The 14,081-nt window shown below is 38.0% G+C and overlaps 2 protein-coding genes across 2 annotated transcripts; one reads left to right on the top strand and one right to left on the bottom strand.

The window, feature by feature from the left end:
- Positions 1-750: 750 nt before the first annotated feature.
- Positions 751-2,646, top strand: dusp28 (dual specificity phosphatase 28). The gene is made up of 3 exons (XM_079877369.1): positions 751-1,077; positions 1,320-1,920; positions 2,267-2,646. Exons 2-3 carry the CDS (start codon positions 1,576-1,578, stop codon positions 2,390-2,392), a joined length of 471 nt encoding a protein of 156 aa, XP_079733495.1. The 5' UTR covers positions 751-1,077; positions 1,320-1,575; the 3' UTR covers positions 2,393-2,646.
- Positions 2,647-2,791: 145 nt separating this feature from the next.
- Positions 2,792-13,219, bottom strand: proca (protein C (inactivator of coagulation factors Va and VIIIa), a). The gene is made up of 10 exons (XM_079877346.1): positions 13,121-13,219; positions 12,775-12,830; positions 12,540-12,623; positions 12,005-12,162; positions 11,865-11,889; positions 11,675-11,785; positions 6,949-7,089; positions 6,555-6,676; positions 6,288-6,405; positions 2,792-4,724 (listed from the first exon to the last, which is right to left on the bottom strand). The coding sequence occupies exons 3-10, from the start codon at positions 12,607-12,609 to the stop codon at positions 4,165-4,167; spliced, it is 1,305 nt and encodes a 434-aa protein (XP_079733472.1). The 5' UTR covers positions 12,610-12,623; positions 12,775-12,830; positions 13,121-13,219; the 3' UTR covers positions 2,792-4,164.
- Between the last annotated feature and the right edge of the window lie 862 nt (positions 13,220-14,081).

The following is a 14,081-nucleotide window of genomic DNA, read 5'->3' as shown; positions in this document are numbered from 1 at the left end:
ACTGCGTCACGGCATGTTTATTTACCCCAGAGCTCTGATTTACCCATCAGTGAAACGCGGTGGAGAACCACACACATATATATATATGTAGTTGAACATTATATATATATATATGATTAATTATATGATGTTATATGTATATATATGTATATTTATTTATTTATATAATATAATATATGTAGATGAACATATTATATGTATATATGTATATATACTAAACGGGTTATTTATGAACGCATTATAAATAATGCATAGAGTAAATATATATATTTATATAATATTATATAATCATGATATATATATATATATATATATATATATATATATATATATATACGCATTATTTATAATAAGTACCTCTATTTTTACTTCTGCCTATTTTTGCCCAATTATTTTATTTATTTATTTGATTGTTTATGTGGGTTAGTTAACCCAAACATTTAAATTATGTCATCATCTACTCGCTCCCAGATCATTCTAAACGCATTTATTCAGTTAAAACAAATAAATTAAATAAATTAAAAGGAACAATGAGGAACATTGAATTTACATTCAATGACAATGAATGGAGACTTCTCCTTTGAATTCGTAAAGAACAGTCCATTGGGTGGCGCTATGATCAGATCAGATTACTATAAATAAACAGAAGAGCGCTTTTTTTTTTTTTTTTTTTTTTTTTTTTTTTTACATTTTTATCTTTGTACACTATTACCAACAAATCTGAGGTACAACTGCGGATAAAAAAATATTATCTGATTATTGAATTATCCGGACTGTGAAGGCCAAACAGTGTTTTCAGCGACAAAACGTCAGCAGAACAGGCATAAAATCTAGATTGGTACAGCTGGTTGTCTGGCAAGCTTAGATTTCAAGTAACTGATCTATTTTTAAGCCTACACTGGTGAGCTAGAGGACAGCGTTGATTGACAGTTAAATGGGCGGGGTCAGTCAGCTGCATGTGAGTTCACTGCACGTTGTCTTGTCGTTTTCTCTGCCATAGAGACTTTTGTGATGGAGGATGATGAGCTCCTGACCGACACATCCGCCTCGAGGATCATCCCTACGCTCAATCTGCAGGTCAGAATGCTTTCTTAATCTGATTTTAATGTTAATGTCGTGTTTTGAAAGGCTGAGCATATCCCTGCTATTAAACATAGTGTTCGAGCATGCCCAGTTAACATTTTAAATGATTACTGTACAGTAATAGTACTGTATATTTAGGTTGCTTTTCAAAATTGTTGTTCCATTTATTATTTTACCTTTGCATGTGTTTGTTCTAAACAGATATTGTTCTCTCTCCTCTCTGTTTTAATCAACAGCTCACCAGACTTGTCAGTGTAATGGCATTAGGGTGGAACATCAGACCCTTCTCCTTGCTAATGCATTAGCTATATATAATACTCTAATATCTGACATATGCACCTACCTCTGTTATAATAACACTAGTCTTTACTGAACTTAGTATATAAACCTATGTTAGTTGATGATGGTCATTCATAACTTATGACATTTCTTCAAGATACATACACAAACATATAGTCACATCACATATATGCAGGCACCATATAGCAAGAAATGCTGCAGTTGAGCTTAGTTACAGACTGTTTGCTAATCAGTAATGCCCAGTCAGCCTGTAACAATGATCTCATCCAGAAGGAGGCGGTCACTTTCTGTATCAATGTGTCAAAGCAGCAACCCTTTCCCACAATGCGGGTCAGCACTTTGCGTGTACCCGTCTATGATGACCCTAATGAAGACCTGTACAAGTATTTTGATCGCTGTGCTGATGCCATAGCAAGCGAGGCAGAAAGGGGAGGCCGGACCGTTGTGTACTGTAAGAATGGACGCAGTCGTTCAGCTACTGTCTGTGTGGCCTATTTAATGAAGCACCAGGATCTCACCTTAACAGACGCCTTCCAGGTATGAATAGTGTTTATGTCCGATTTAATTCTGATAGCAAACAGTTCTAGTTAGGATATGTGCAGTATGTTTTTTTATATTAAATATTTTTTTTAATGGGTATTTCATCCTTGATTTTTCCAGGCCATGATTGTTATTGATATTTTATTGGTTTGTATAATATAGAAGTATATTTTGCTCAAACAAAATAAAGGCATCCACAGGACATCAAAAATATTCATCACTCATCATCATAATCATTGTTAATAGTAGCCTAATTGATAATGGAAAAACCACAACATTCCAGATTTTTGTGCCAGAATATAGTGTTGTTTAACTCTTCTTTAATTCTTATTTGTTCTGACAGGCAGTAAAACATGCCCGATCTGTTGTTGAGCCTAACCCAGGATTTTGGACTCAGCTGGAGCGATATGAACATGAGCTGAAGATCAGGAGGTCAGCCAGCCGCAGATCCAACCCTTCTCCTGTTTAACTTCATACCAACATTTTCTGACTCTACATTCTCAACCTTTTATTGTTAATATTAGACCTGTTAACATAATGCTTGAATATAGTTAAGGCCTTAGACACTTCACTGTTAAAGCTTGCTGCAAATTATGAATCTCTTTAAATAAGGATATGTGCCTTAAATTATTTTATTTTTTTTAATTAAATAAAAATCCTCAGGTTCATATCCCTTGCTTGCAGTATGAGTAGGCTATCATCTAATTGCCTGTAAATTATGCTTCAGCCTTATTGTTATATTGATGTTTTTACTTGGACTTTTTTTTTTTCAATTTGGCTAATATATGTTTATAAATTATAATTTAAATAATATTTTTTTTTATAATATAATATCCTATATGAAGAAATATAATCATCCTAGCCTAGGTACAACGCTACATTTTGTCCAACAGGATGATTGTTTGAAGAAAGTAATTTTAGGTTATTTTAGCTGGATTAAGGCTCTTTGGAGGGCCTTTTTCTAGACTTTTCTGCCCTTTAATAAACAGAGAAAACCTGCAAATTGCTAGAAACACCACAATTGTACATTGTCCTGCTAACGGTTATCTCAGTATGATTTTATTTATTTTGCATAGATAAAATGAAAGCGAAATATTGAAATAATGTTTTATGTAATTGTGTGTGCTTTTCAGACCAAAACAACCAAAAAACCAAAGTAGTTCTTCCAGCTCACCCCTCAGGGACAGTTACTTAGAGGTCTGTTCATTTAAAAAGGATGTTTGTCTATTTTCTCAGCTTCCTTTTTCTATGCAATATCCCTTTACCCACTATGATTTTGTTTTGAATAGGAGTTATGTTACGGTACGTTTACACGACAACGATGTACTAAAAACTGAAGTTTATCCTTTGCATTTTTTTAAAGTTACGAGTACTACAGACAACAACTTTGTCAAAACGATCCCCTTTCAACGGATCCACGAAAACTATTAAAAACGCTGTATTCATGCCAGGCCAGTAGTTGGCGATGTCACTACACAACTATAGACTGAACACGTAATATGTATGCGCATGACTTCACCATTTTCACAAATTCATGTTTTTTATTTTTATTTTTTTTTATTTTTTTGTAATTTGCATGGAGGCGATAACGGTATCATTTAAAAAAACTTGCACTTTGAAAAAGTTAGTGTTTTCAGGCTCCCAAAACGCAGTTGTCAGGTAAATAAACGGCCAAAATGCATAAAAGTTTCCGTTTTAGTTGAAAACGGTGTCGTGTAAACGGCCCCATAGTATCTGTAACTGTCCAAACTCAGGAATATCTCCAGTGCACGTTGTTTTCTGGGGCGATTGTACACTGTGCTATTTCACTGATGTCTAGTTAAAAACTAAATATAAATTCATATTCATTGTCATCCTTTAAAATGTCTTAAATCATTAAGAAATCTACTGTAGTACTGTATTTTAGAATGTCTCAAATAATATAAATCCCTCTCATATAATACATTTTTCTTTTACCCAATAAAGGAATCAAATAACGAGACTTTACAAGTGTGTATTGCTTTTATTCCTTTTATATCCTCATTAACACATAATATGTAACATTGTTTAGTTGAACTCTTAATTTGACTGACAGCTTGATTTCCTTAAACATGCAGATAACAGGGAAATAAGAGCATCTTGCATTTATGTGTTTATTAACTGTCAATATCTATATCGGAAAAACTATAGTGAGTACATTGATTTTTCCGATTCATATTTATATTTTCTGTGATAGGCAGAACTGGATAGAAAATAAGGGGTCTAGACTTTATCCCACCCCTGACGAACACTGTTTATCCAATCCAAATAGCCGGACACTTTGGTGTAGATGCCAACCTTGTCTCTTTGCCCACAGCCTTCTCCCCAGGACACCAGACCTACGAGGAACCATGTATCATGAAAGAGTGTCATCATTGGACCCCCGCTGTCCCCCTCACAAGCATCTTTGATCTGTCCCAGCACTCCTCCACATAGCATGTTCTGAGTGATGTTGTTCTTCATATGCTTGGAACACTCGTTTTTGTCCATAATTGGAATTTCAATGTAGTTGAGAGTTGAACTGAAACGATGAGCAGTCTCGTTGTCCTTCCCCCAGCCAGTAACGACCATTATGGTACCGTTGCGATGCAGCATTCGTTCTGCCAGGTCCTGACTGGGGAGGCATGCTGGAAGTATGTATGTGGAAAATTTGGCTGGTGCAGCCAAGCGCAACAGAGCTATGTCATTGTCCACTGTGAAAGGGTTGTATTCAGGGTGGGTGATAGGTTCTTTGACAGGAAGGGTCATCTCAGTTTTTTCCATCTTGAACCTGTCATAGTCACCTGCAGAGACGGCCATCCCACTTGGTTAAAGGATTATTTAGACAGATTTACAACTAATAAACTTTTTAATAATTCATATTAAAGTATTAATAACAATACAAGCTTCACAGTTCGCAAAGTGTTTGTGTTCCCCTGAGAAACTTTCACAAAGGTTCACAAACGGTTTGAGTTCTTTGCGAGTGAACGTAAAGTTTTTTGTGGACGGCAAAACTTTTGTGAGAGAATGCAAAAGCCTTAAAATAATTTTCAACTTCAACTGATGTATGCTAAACGGCTAGAGAAAACCCATAATGCTCTGTGACGGTCACACCGAATTAATTCCTGCGTCTTGCCAGAAGATGGCACTCACAACTTCCAGTGCTGTCAGTACAGAGAACAACGACAAAAATCGGTGGTGCCTACACCGTGTTATCCTCTTTTTAAAATTTGCACCCTGTTGACTTCAATGGGGCAAGTTTTAAACCTGCTTTTAGCCTCTTACCATCCTTGATGTGTCATTACAAGTGCACAGCCATGTGAGTGATTCCTTCAGAGTGAACATGGTGAATCTGACTGCAGTAGATGTGAAAGATATGAATAAAAATGATGTTATTTCAGCCATTACGATTACTGTGGGCTTCGACCGAAAACAGGATATAAATACATGTATGAGCGCTGGCTGAAATAACATCATTTTTATTCATATCTTTCACATCTACTGCAGTCAGATTCACCCGTGTTCACTCTGAAGGAATCACTCACATTGGCTGTGCACTTGTAATGACACATCAAGGATGTTAAGAGGCTAAAAGCAGGTTTAAAACTTGCCCCATTGAAGTCAACAGGGTGCAAATTTTAAAAAGAGGATAACACGGTGTAGGCAACACCGATTTTTGTCGTTGTTCTCTGTATTGACTGCACTCCAAATTTACAAAAAAATGAGCTCAATGTTAAAATTGACCGGAGTTCTCCTTTAAAAAGGACAGGCTACTTGCTGTTGCTTTTGTTTTTTACAGAGACTAGGACTAGAAACAAAGTGGGATTTCTCAGGACACCTATTTCAGTGCTATCCGTCAAGTAGTTGGGACATTTTATGTGTGGAATTAAAGGGATAGTTCACCCAAAAATAAAAAATCCTGTCATCATTTGAAAATGGTGCAAACAGTTGATTGGCCCCATTCACTTCCATAGTATTTTTCCCCCACTATGGAAGTCAATGGGGTCCATCAACTGTTTGGTTACAAACATTCTTCAAAATATCTTCTTTTGTGTTCAGCAGAAGAAAATAATTCATACTGGTTTGGAACTAATTGAGGGTGAGTAAATTATCACAGAATTTAAATTTTTGGGTGAACTATACAATAACATTGTATAGCCTCTGTGTAAAATGTAATGGCAAATTTCTTGTACTTTGCCATTTCTTTTCACTTCTGAGGCCTAAGCTTAGTAAACAACATCACTCACCTTCTGTCCAAGGAACTGTCATGTCGCATGCAAGTTTTTGGCAAATTGCTATAGTAATGCATCTTCTAAAAATGTAAATGTAAGGGAGGATAAAAAAATACTTCAAAATGCATCACATACCCAATCTGACACTGAACCTTGTACTTGTCTCTAGGCAGTGAGCAGCAGTGAGAACCCAGTTTTCGTCAATCAGAACTCCACCACAGTGAAACTTGCCTTGATGGTTTAGTATAAGAGCCTGCAAAATACACACATTATTGTTTATACAGTGAAGCACAAAATATGCTCTGACTGAGTATTGGTATAACATATGACATCTGTCAGCTCTAATAAAACATTTGGCTCAATTACATATGATTACACAGATATTACATGAATCAAAAATACCTGCCAGGGACTCTCTCCCTTTTTGCCAACGGTACCTCCTACGACCCATGGCTGTAAACCTACTAAAGGCTTATTTTTATAGAATGACTTTACAATCCGAATCTGGCCACATGAAGCCTCATCTGTATATGAAAAATAAAATGCACATAGACCATAATTCATTTGTCAAATGGCTTTAGAAGATATTTCAAAGAACTTCCGCAAGATGAGATTTTTCTTGAGATTTATCTTTGTCTGAGTACTTCCCAGTATTATCCATTAGTGGGTATTTCTAATTATATCAATTAAAATGCATAAAGTACAATGTTGAGTACAAATGCAAATATGCACTGTGTATACAAAATCACCAGTGTCTGTATAGTTTGTATTTGTGCATTTTTTTGAGGTAACTTACTTTTGACAGTACATTTTCTAGAGTTGTCTTGGAGTTGGTATCCTTCAATACAACTGCACGTGCGAGCAAGACCATCCTTTCTCTCATGGCATTCATGATCGCAATCCCCATTGTTCACAGAGCAGTTAGAGGCTGTCGTTTCTGAGGACAAAACCACAGAACTGCTGTCAGGACATTTATCACCATGACCTCAACACACACCTGCTCTGTAACTCAAGACGTCCACTATTAAATGCCCCTAATCAGCTGTGACACAGCATATCAAAAAACACTGACCAAACAGACAAAATTGCAGTAAGGCCAAAGGGATTCATTTGCACCTGTCATTTGTGGTTGACTACAGTATAACTCAAATATCAAATCAATTAAATTATCATTAGTTATATGCTGCAACATGTATATAACATACGCAATGGCGGGTCTGGCTGGTGATGCCTTGCACATAATGGCTGTGCTGCAAGCATACCAGGCTGATCTGCTGAAAGATTTGGACCAAGGTCGGGGTCTTTCTCCTGACGCAGTGAAAACGAGCTGCGCCGCACTACAGATTAGCTCTCCAGGCCACCAAGCAACTTGAACTTGGATGACATTGGGGAGAAAGAAAGCTTTTCTTCTTGATGCATCAATGTCGCCTTCTGAACTTTTCGGCACCTCTGTCGAGACGGTGATGGGAAAGTTCAGAGAGGCGAAGGCACGCTCGGTTGCATTAAATCTTGCATAACACTGCGCTCCGAATCTGCACACTTCCTCACCCCAGGCGCTTCTTGCATCAGCATCTGAGGCTGGACCTGTGATGAGTGATTCCTTCAATTTGGAACCTTTTTGTAGCTTAGCGTCGGGTTTGGTAGTAATTGCGCTCTTTCGAGCTCTTTATGGTGATAGGCCTCCATTTTGTGAATGTCGTTTAGGCCATCTCTCTCGCAATAGGGCAGCAGGTTGAGCTCTGTAGGTTGAGCTCTGTAGGTCTCCTCCCTTTACGAGAGTTTTACGAGAGTTTTCTAGTAAGGTTGAACAGTAGACCTTGGTTCCCTGTTAGAAAGTATTAAGGGGTGTGTTAGGGTTTTTATAGGAGTAGAAATAGGGCCCTGAAGTTTCCATATACAGTATAGGTAGGCTATGCATACCCTTCCCATAGGCCTCTTCTGATTTAGAGTCATCAGGCTTATATAGTGGGTAGTGCAATCTGTGGTATTGAACAGGTTGGCCTCGAAAAATTTCTAGTCAGGCCACCGTTCATTCTGTCACCATTTCTGTGTGAGATGGCTTTCTCCCTGTCGGGAGTTTTTCTACTGAGGCCACTGCTCTGTCAAGCTCCAGATAAAACTACAAAATCAAGCGTTGGCCACGTCAGGCCACCTTGATAGGCACCTTATACTAGAGCAGTAGTTCTTCTCTCACTTTAGAGAGTTGTTTTGAGATTATAGAACTTCAGACATATAATATTCATGAGGGCCGCCTCGATATCTGACTTAGGCTTAGTATCTAGGATTTTTGGTGGCGATCTGCTAAGCATTCTCGCCTCAAGCCTCTCAGTATCTGAGTGTAGGTTCCTTAGACCATCAGGAGATTTTATTCCTGTATATCTAGTTTTTCCTAATACTAGCCTCCTCTTACTCAAGAGTCGTCTGGCCAAGGCCCGCCTTTTGCATTAGGTGTAAATGCTAGTGGTGTAACAGGCTAGAAAGAGTTTAGGGTTCCCTTGGGTTTAGTAGAGAATATAAAATCGGTCTTGTAATATTAAAAGATTATAGGCCTCAACCCTGACATCCTTCAGTGTCATGCTGATAGTGCTCCACTTGTTAGGATCATTAATTAGAGTACTTTGCTACCCATAGCTCATATGTTATCACCTTTCACCACCCAGGCTCACCCAGGTAGAGACAGATTAGTTACTCCCTCCCACTTGGAATGGTTGAGTATGCTCCCTTAGAGCCAAAGCACTGCCCGTGATGCCTGTGACATTCGAAGCTGTAGGCCTTACAGTAGGCCTCCTCGATACTCCGGTAGCGTAAGATTGTACTCTCCTTGCTTTAAAGGATCGATAGCCCTTTGCTGAGTACACTGCCTGTTGGCAGTGTTAAATAAGTATAACCAGGCCCACAGAAATGTCTGTGAGAGCACCTAGGCTTCTGATGGCTCTGCATACATCCTCGCTATCAAGTAGTTAGGCCTTAACAGGCCTCCTTAAAGGCGGCTCCCCAACGAGTTGGATGCTTAGCATTGCAAAGGCATTAAGTATCATGTTGCAGGCCCCATGGAGCCTCCCTGATTTTAGCCCAGAGCCTGGTCAGTACTTATCAGGTTTGAGCATAGTGTTCCAGAATCTATCTGAGGATCGCTCTGTTTGAATACTTAACTCCCTAAGTCTGGTCGGAAGGTCGAAGGACTCTCACAAGGCCTCCCTGTTAGATCAGCCCAAGATCTGGAGGCGCTCCCCTTATTAGGGTCCCTTTAGAGTGCCCAGCTTCCACAGGGCTTTGAAGCACTGTGTAGATCCAGGATCGAGTAGAGTTACTCCCCTCGTTTGCAAGGGTTATAAAGCGCTATTCTGAGTTCTACTCTCCAGGATGCCTGTCTCTATGATCCGGTTTGTGAGTGAACTACAGCAAATTTTAATTGCAGTTTTTCCCTATTGGATTTTGTGAGAGACTGTTTAGGAAACCGACAGGTTGTTGGCAAGACTAGGTCAGTAATTTGACCAGGTCAGCCTCCCTGGTGGCATTTGGGGTTGACTTTATGTTCCCCTCAGAAAGTGACTGTATGGGACTCCTTTCGGCCCCCCCAGGCCATATTCCCTTAAAGGAACCCCTTCCACGGAAGCTGTTGGTTCCAAGCCTTTGGGCGGCCTTGGTAGGCCTTACATTGTTCGGAGGCCACTTTGAGGCTTATAGCTTGGGCAGTGTGAACCGAAGGGGGAGTGTTTCTTGGCATTTTCTGTGAAAATAACTGCCATTTCTGATGTTTTTGTCACAAGCCATAATTGGCATGCACTCCCCTCAGCATGGTGGGATTGTATATGGTTCCCCATACGATATCCCGTGTCATCAACGCAGTGTGAGTTCGCTTTCGAAAGGGAACGTCTAGGTTACGACTGTAACCTCTGTTCCCTGAGAACAGGGAACGAGACACTGCGTCGCTCGCCATGCCTCGGAGATGCCTGCTGAACAGTCCCTTCAGAAGATAACTGGATGACATGTTCTCTAGGCGCTCCTTTTATACTTCCGGGTCGCTCTAGTAGTGACGTCATAGGCTGTCGCTGGTCAATATTGATTGCCGTGATTGGGCAGCTTTTCAGACACTGGTTCACGTGGAGGGCGTTCCCCATTGCATCATCAACGCAGTGTCTCCGTTCCCTGTTCTCAAGGAACAGAGGTTACAGTCGTAACCTAGACGTTTTGAACCTGTCTTTATCCAATGTTCAGATTTTTGTTCTGGAAATGTGTGCAAATAAGTTATTATTTAATTACACAATGCCTCGTTTGCATATTTAACATAACGTTTCCGAAAACTTGTAATACAAAACAAATGTCTTTATTTATTGTGATTAATCAACTGGGAAAGTATAGTTATATCTATTATTTATTACATGGCTCTGTGAAAAACTTCCAGCTGTATTTCATTCTCCGATAACAACTGGTAAAAACTGATAACACAGGCTCATCCGAGTAACCAAAGTCAAATAATTTATTTCGTGTCTAATTATTTACTTATGTGGCAAGTTACCATATAATAAGGATATTGTACAGGATAATGTACATCCAGCCGGTTGTTATCATAGAATACATAACAATCCTTATCTGCTTCACGCTGGGGTCCTGATCATCCAGGTTTATTCTGCAATAACAACCTGCTGGATGTACATTATCCTTTACTTAAATGTTTTACCTTATTCAAAAAGGTTTAAGATTCTAACAAGGAAACATGATGACAAAAATTAATTAAAAATATTGAGAAAAAAGATTCTGTGCTATTGTAAAACTTATGCTCAGTTGGTCTCATTTTCACTGTGTTCTGTTCCTGTTTTGTCAGCCTTAGTTCTCTGGTTAGTTTTCCTTTGTTCTCATTTTCCCACCACTAGTTTTTTTTCCCATGGTTATTCATTACATGCTTAATTAGATCCCACCTGTTTGCATTCAGTTTGTCATCTTGTGTATTTAAGCTCTCTAGTGCTTTCTGTTCATTGTCTGGTGTTTGTGTTTTGAGCACACTGTTACGCTGCTACTCAGTTTGGAGTACTGCCTTTGTTTTCTTTAAGTTATTTTAATATTTGTACGCTAAACTTCTTCCTTATCTTCTTCGTGGACCAAACAGTGACAGCTATGTCACTGATCAAATTATGTAAATTTAAATTGTAACATTTTGACAAATGGACAGATTTTTGAACATGTAAAATGTACTTATTTATTTAATGTATTTAATGTGACTTTTTTCCCAGTGAAATGAATGTACTATATTTTAGTGTAATCTTTTATATATATATATATATATATATATATATATATATATATATATATATATATATATATATATATATATTGTATTTTCAGGGGATTTTATGGTATTAAATTATATTTATGCTGTAGTTATAGTCCATTTATTACCTGTTAACCACTTTTTGAGCATTTTACCATTCCGAGGGTAAAACATTCAACAAAACAAAATGCTAAATGTTTTGGTCAAAAAATGACTGAAGAGCACAATAGGGTTAAGAAAGCAAGAGCCTCACGTAGGTCACATCGTCTCCCTTCAAATCCAGAGTTGCAGGTGCAGGAGTAATCCTGTAACAGATCCACACACTGCCCATGTACACATGGATTCGAGTCACACTGGTTTCCATCTAAGGGTACAGAACACCTAATGAGTGCCACCAGTTATGATGCCCTAGAAAGCTATTTCACAACACAGACCTAACCAACCTTTATACGCTGTCCAGAATTCCAACTGCAAGACAATTTGTACCATTCCGAGGAGGTAAAAAATTGCAAGACAAACAATTAGTCAGTGGATCATAATTTAGGGGGGGAAATGTTTACAGGTAAAAGCTGACATTACCAACCGTGGCCTCCCTTGTTTTAAAGATTTCCCTCGCTTCTTCAAAATCGCACAGTTCCTCCCTACACTCCCGCTCCAATGAAGGGGCCTTCACTTCCTCCATAAAAGTGTTGGCTCTTCTCGACCGCAGGAGCATGTGTGCTTTTGGGCTGTTAGAAAATACTGACCAAGATAGACACAGGGTTAATAGGCAGAACACTTGGAGTGGGTTTCCAAATTGCTTTTAAGCCCAATGTGAGCTACAAATCATTTTATTGAATTGTTTTTTTAAATTTTTTATTATTTAGTTTTATTAACGAATTTAGTTGATAATTATTTATTAATAAAAAATAATTTATTGTGCCCACTGATAGCGCCATTTATTTGCACAAGTTATGCGTAATCAGGTAATGGCATGATGAGTACGCAATTACGTGCCAATGTTCTAATGTGGCACAAATATTTAGAGAATTCCCCTAAATTTTCAAAAGGTCACTAGCTTTTAACAAATTCATAAGAATAATACAAACGCTTTGCAATAAGGGATATTGACCTCATACCTGACTTGCAAAGAGCCCTATCAGACCAGATTACAACCAGCACTGAGATACAGAGGAAGAGGCTCCTCATCGTGACAACAGATCCTGTAAATAAAGCAAGAAAGAAATCTCAAACTATACCTGAATATTTTTAAACTAGAGTTAAACTGATAGTTTGGCTAGAGATATGTGGATGATTACTCACATTCAAAAGTCTGACAGTTGACTGTCAATAACAGAGAAAAATCATTCTTACCGTATTCCAAAATATGAGCAGGGTAGTTAGAGGCCAGATTTGTCCTCTGATGAGAACTACATTGGAAAACACATGAAACAAAAACTTTGAAATGTTCTAGCTTGAATTAGTCTCTGCTCAATTCTGTCATTCTGCTTTGTCTCCAATCCAACAGGACAGCTCAGCACAAACAGCCTTTAAGTTAACTGAACTCCAACAAACCTTTCGCTGAACAAATAATGTTGGCTGATATAAATCCTAATAGGAATTTCATTTGCGAGTTCATTAATATCATCCACTAATGAAACATCATAACTGCAAGACTTAACTAACCCTCAATAATTATATATATAAAAAGTTTACTTACATTTTGAACAATAAGAATGGAACAGGAATGGAGGATGTGGTGTTTTAAAGTGTGTTAATGACTAACTTTATGTTTACTGAGAGTCCACAGTCTGAATGCTGCTGCATTCTCATCTGCTGTCTGTGTCCACATACAGCTATCTACTCATGTACAGCTTACAGTTTAATCACCTAACAATTACATTTGTGATTTAATTACTTATGATTGGTTAAATATCTAAATTTCACCTGGCATTTCTCTCTTTGTCACTGATATGATCTGTAATGATGCATTTTCAATTATGAGCCTTAGCTTGATGATAAATTAATTTTATTATGTCCTTATTGCATTCGACAAGAAATACAATCCCATTGTAACATTGATCTACAGATTGTTGATAGGTATTTGTATATACACAGCCTACAAAAGCATTTAAACTGATCTTATTTCTTTTGCATAAAAGGTCAAACAGTATTGCTCTCTCTCTCTCTCTCTCTCTCTCTCTCTCTCTCTCTCTCTCTCTCTCTCTCTCTCTCTCTCTCTCTCGCTAACATATGAATACTAGAATCTGCATACAGTAGTTACATGATACTGATCGTGAAATAAAAGCGGCCAGCACACACCTCTTATTGGAAACATAAACCAGTCTTAACATCACAAAGGGACACGCATGCATCCAGAAATGTAGACATTGTATCAATCAGCTTTACTAATTTACAGTGCAACAATAATATCTGTGATATTGGTATTCCCATTTAGTGTTCAACAAGTTTCCTGCTTTAAAATCTCATTAATAATAATGTAGAGCTTTATTTATTGAAAAAAATAGGAAAAAATAGGTTAGGTGCCTTTAATAAATGGAAATATGGAATTGTCTTGCTAGTGTAGCAGCAGGTTGTTTAAGAATATATATATATGTATGAAAGAATGGGTCGCTCTCAGGAGCTCAGTGAATACAAGTGTGGTACCATGATAGGATGTC

Source organism: Squalius cephalus (assembly GCF_949319135.1).
Source record: "Squalius cephalus genome assembly, chromosome: 7".
NCBI classification, from domain to species: Eukaryota; Metazoa; Chordata; class Actinopteri; order Cypriniformes; family Leuciscidae; genus Squalius; species Squalius cephalus.
This window is presented reverse-complemented; position numbering and strand designations above follow the sequence as displayed.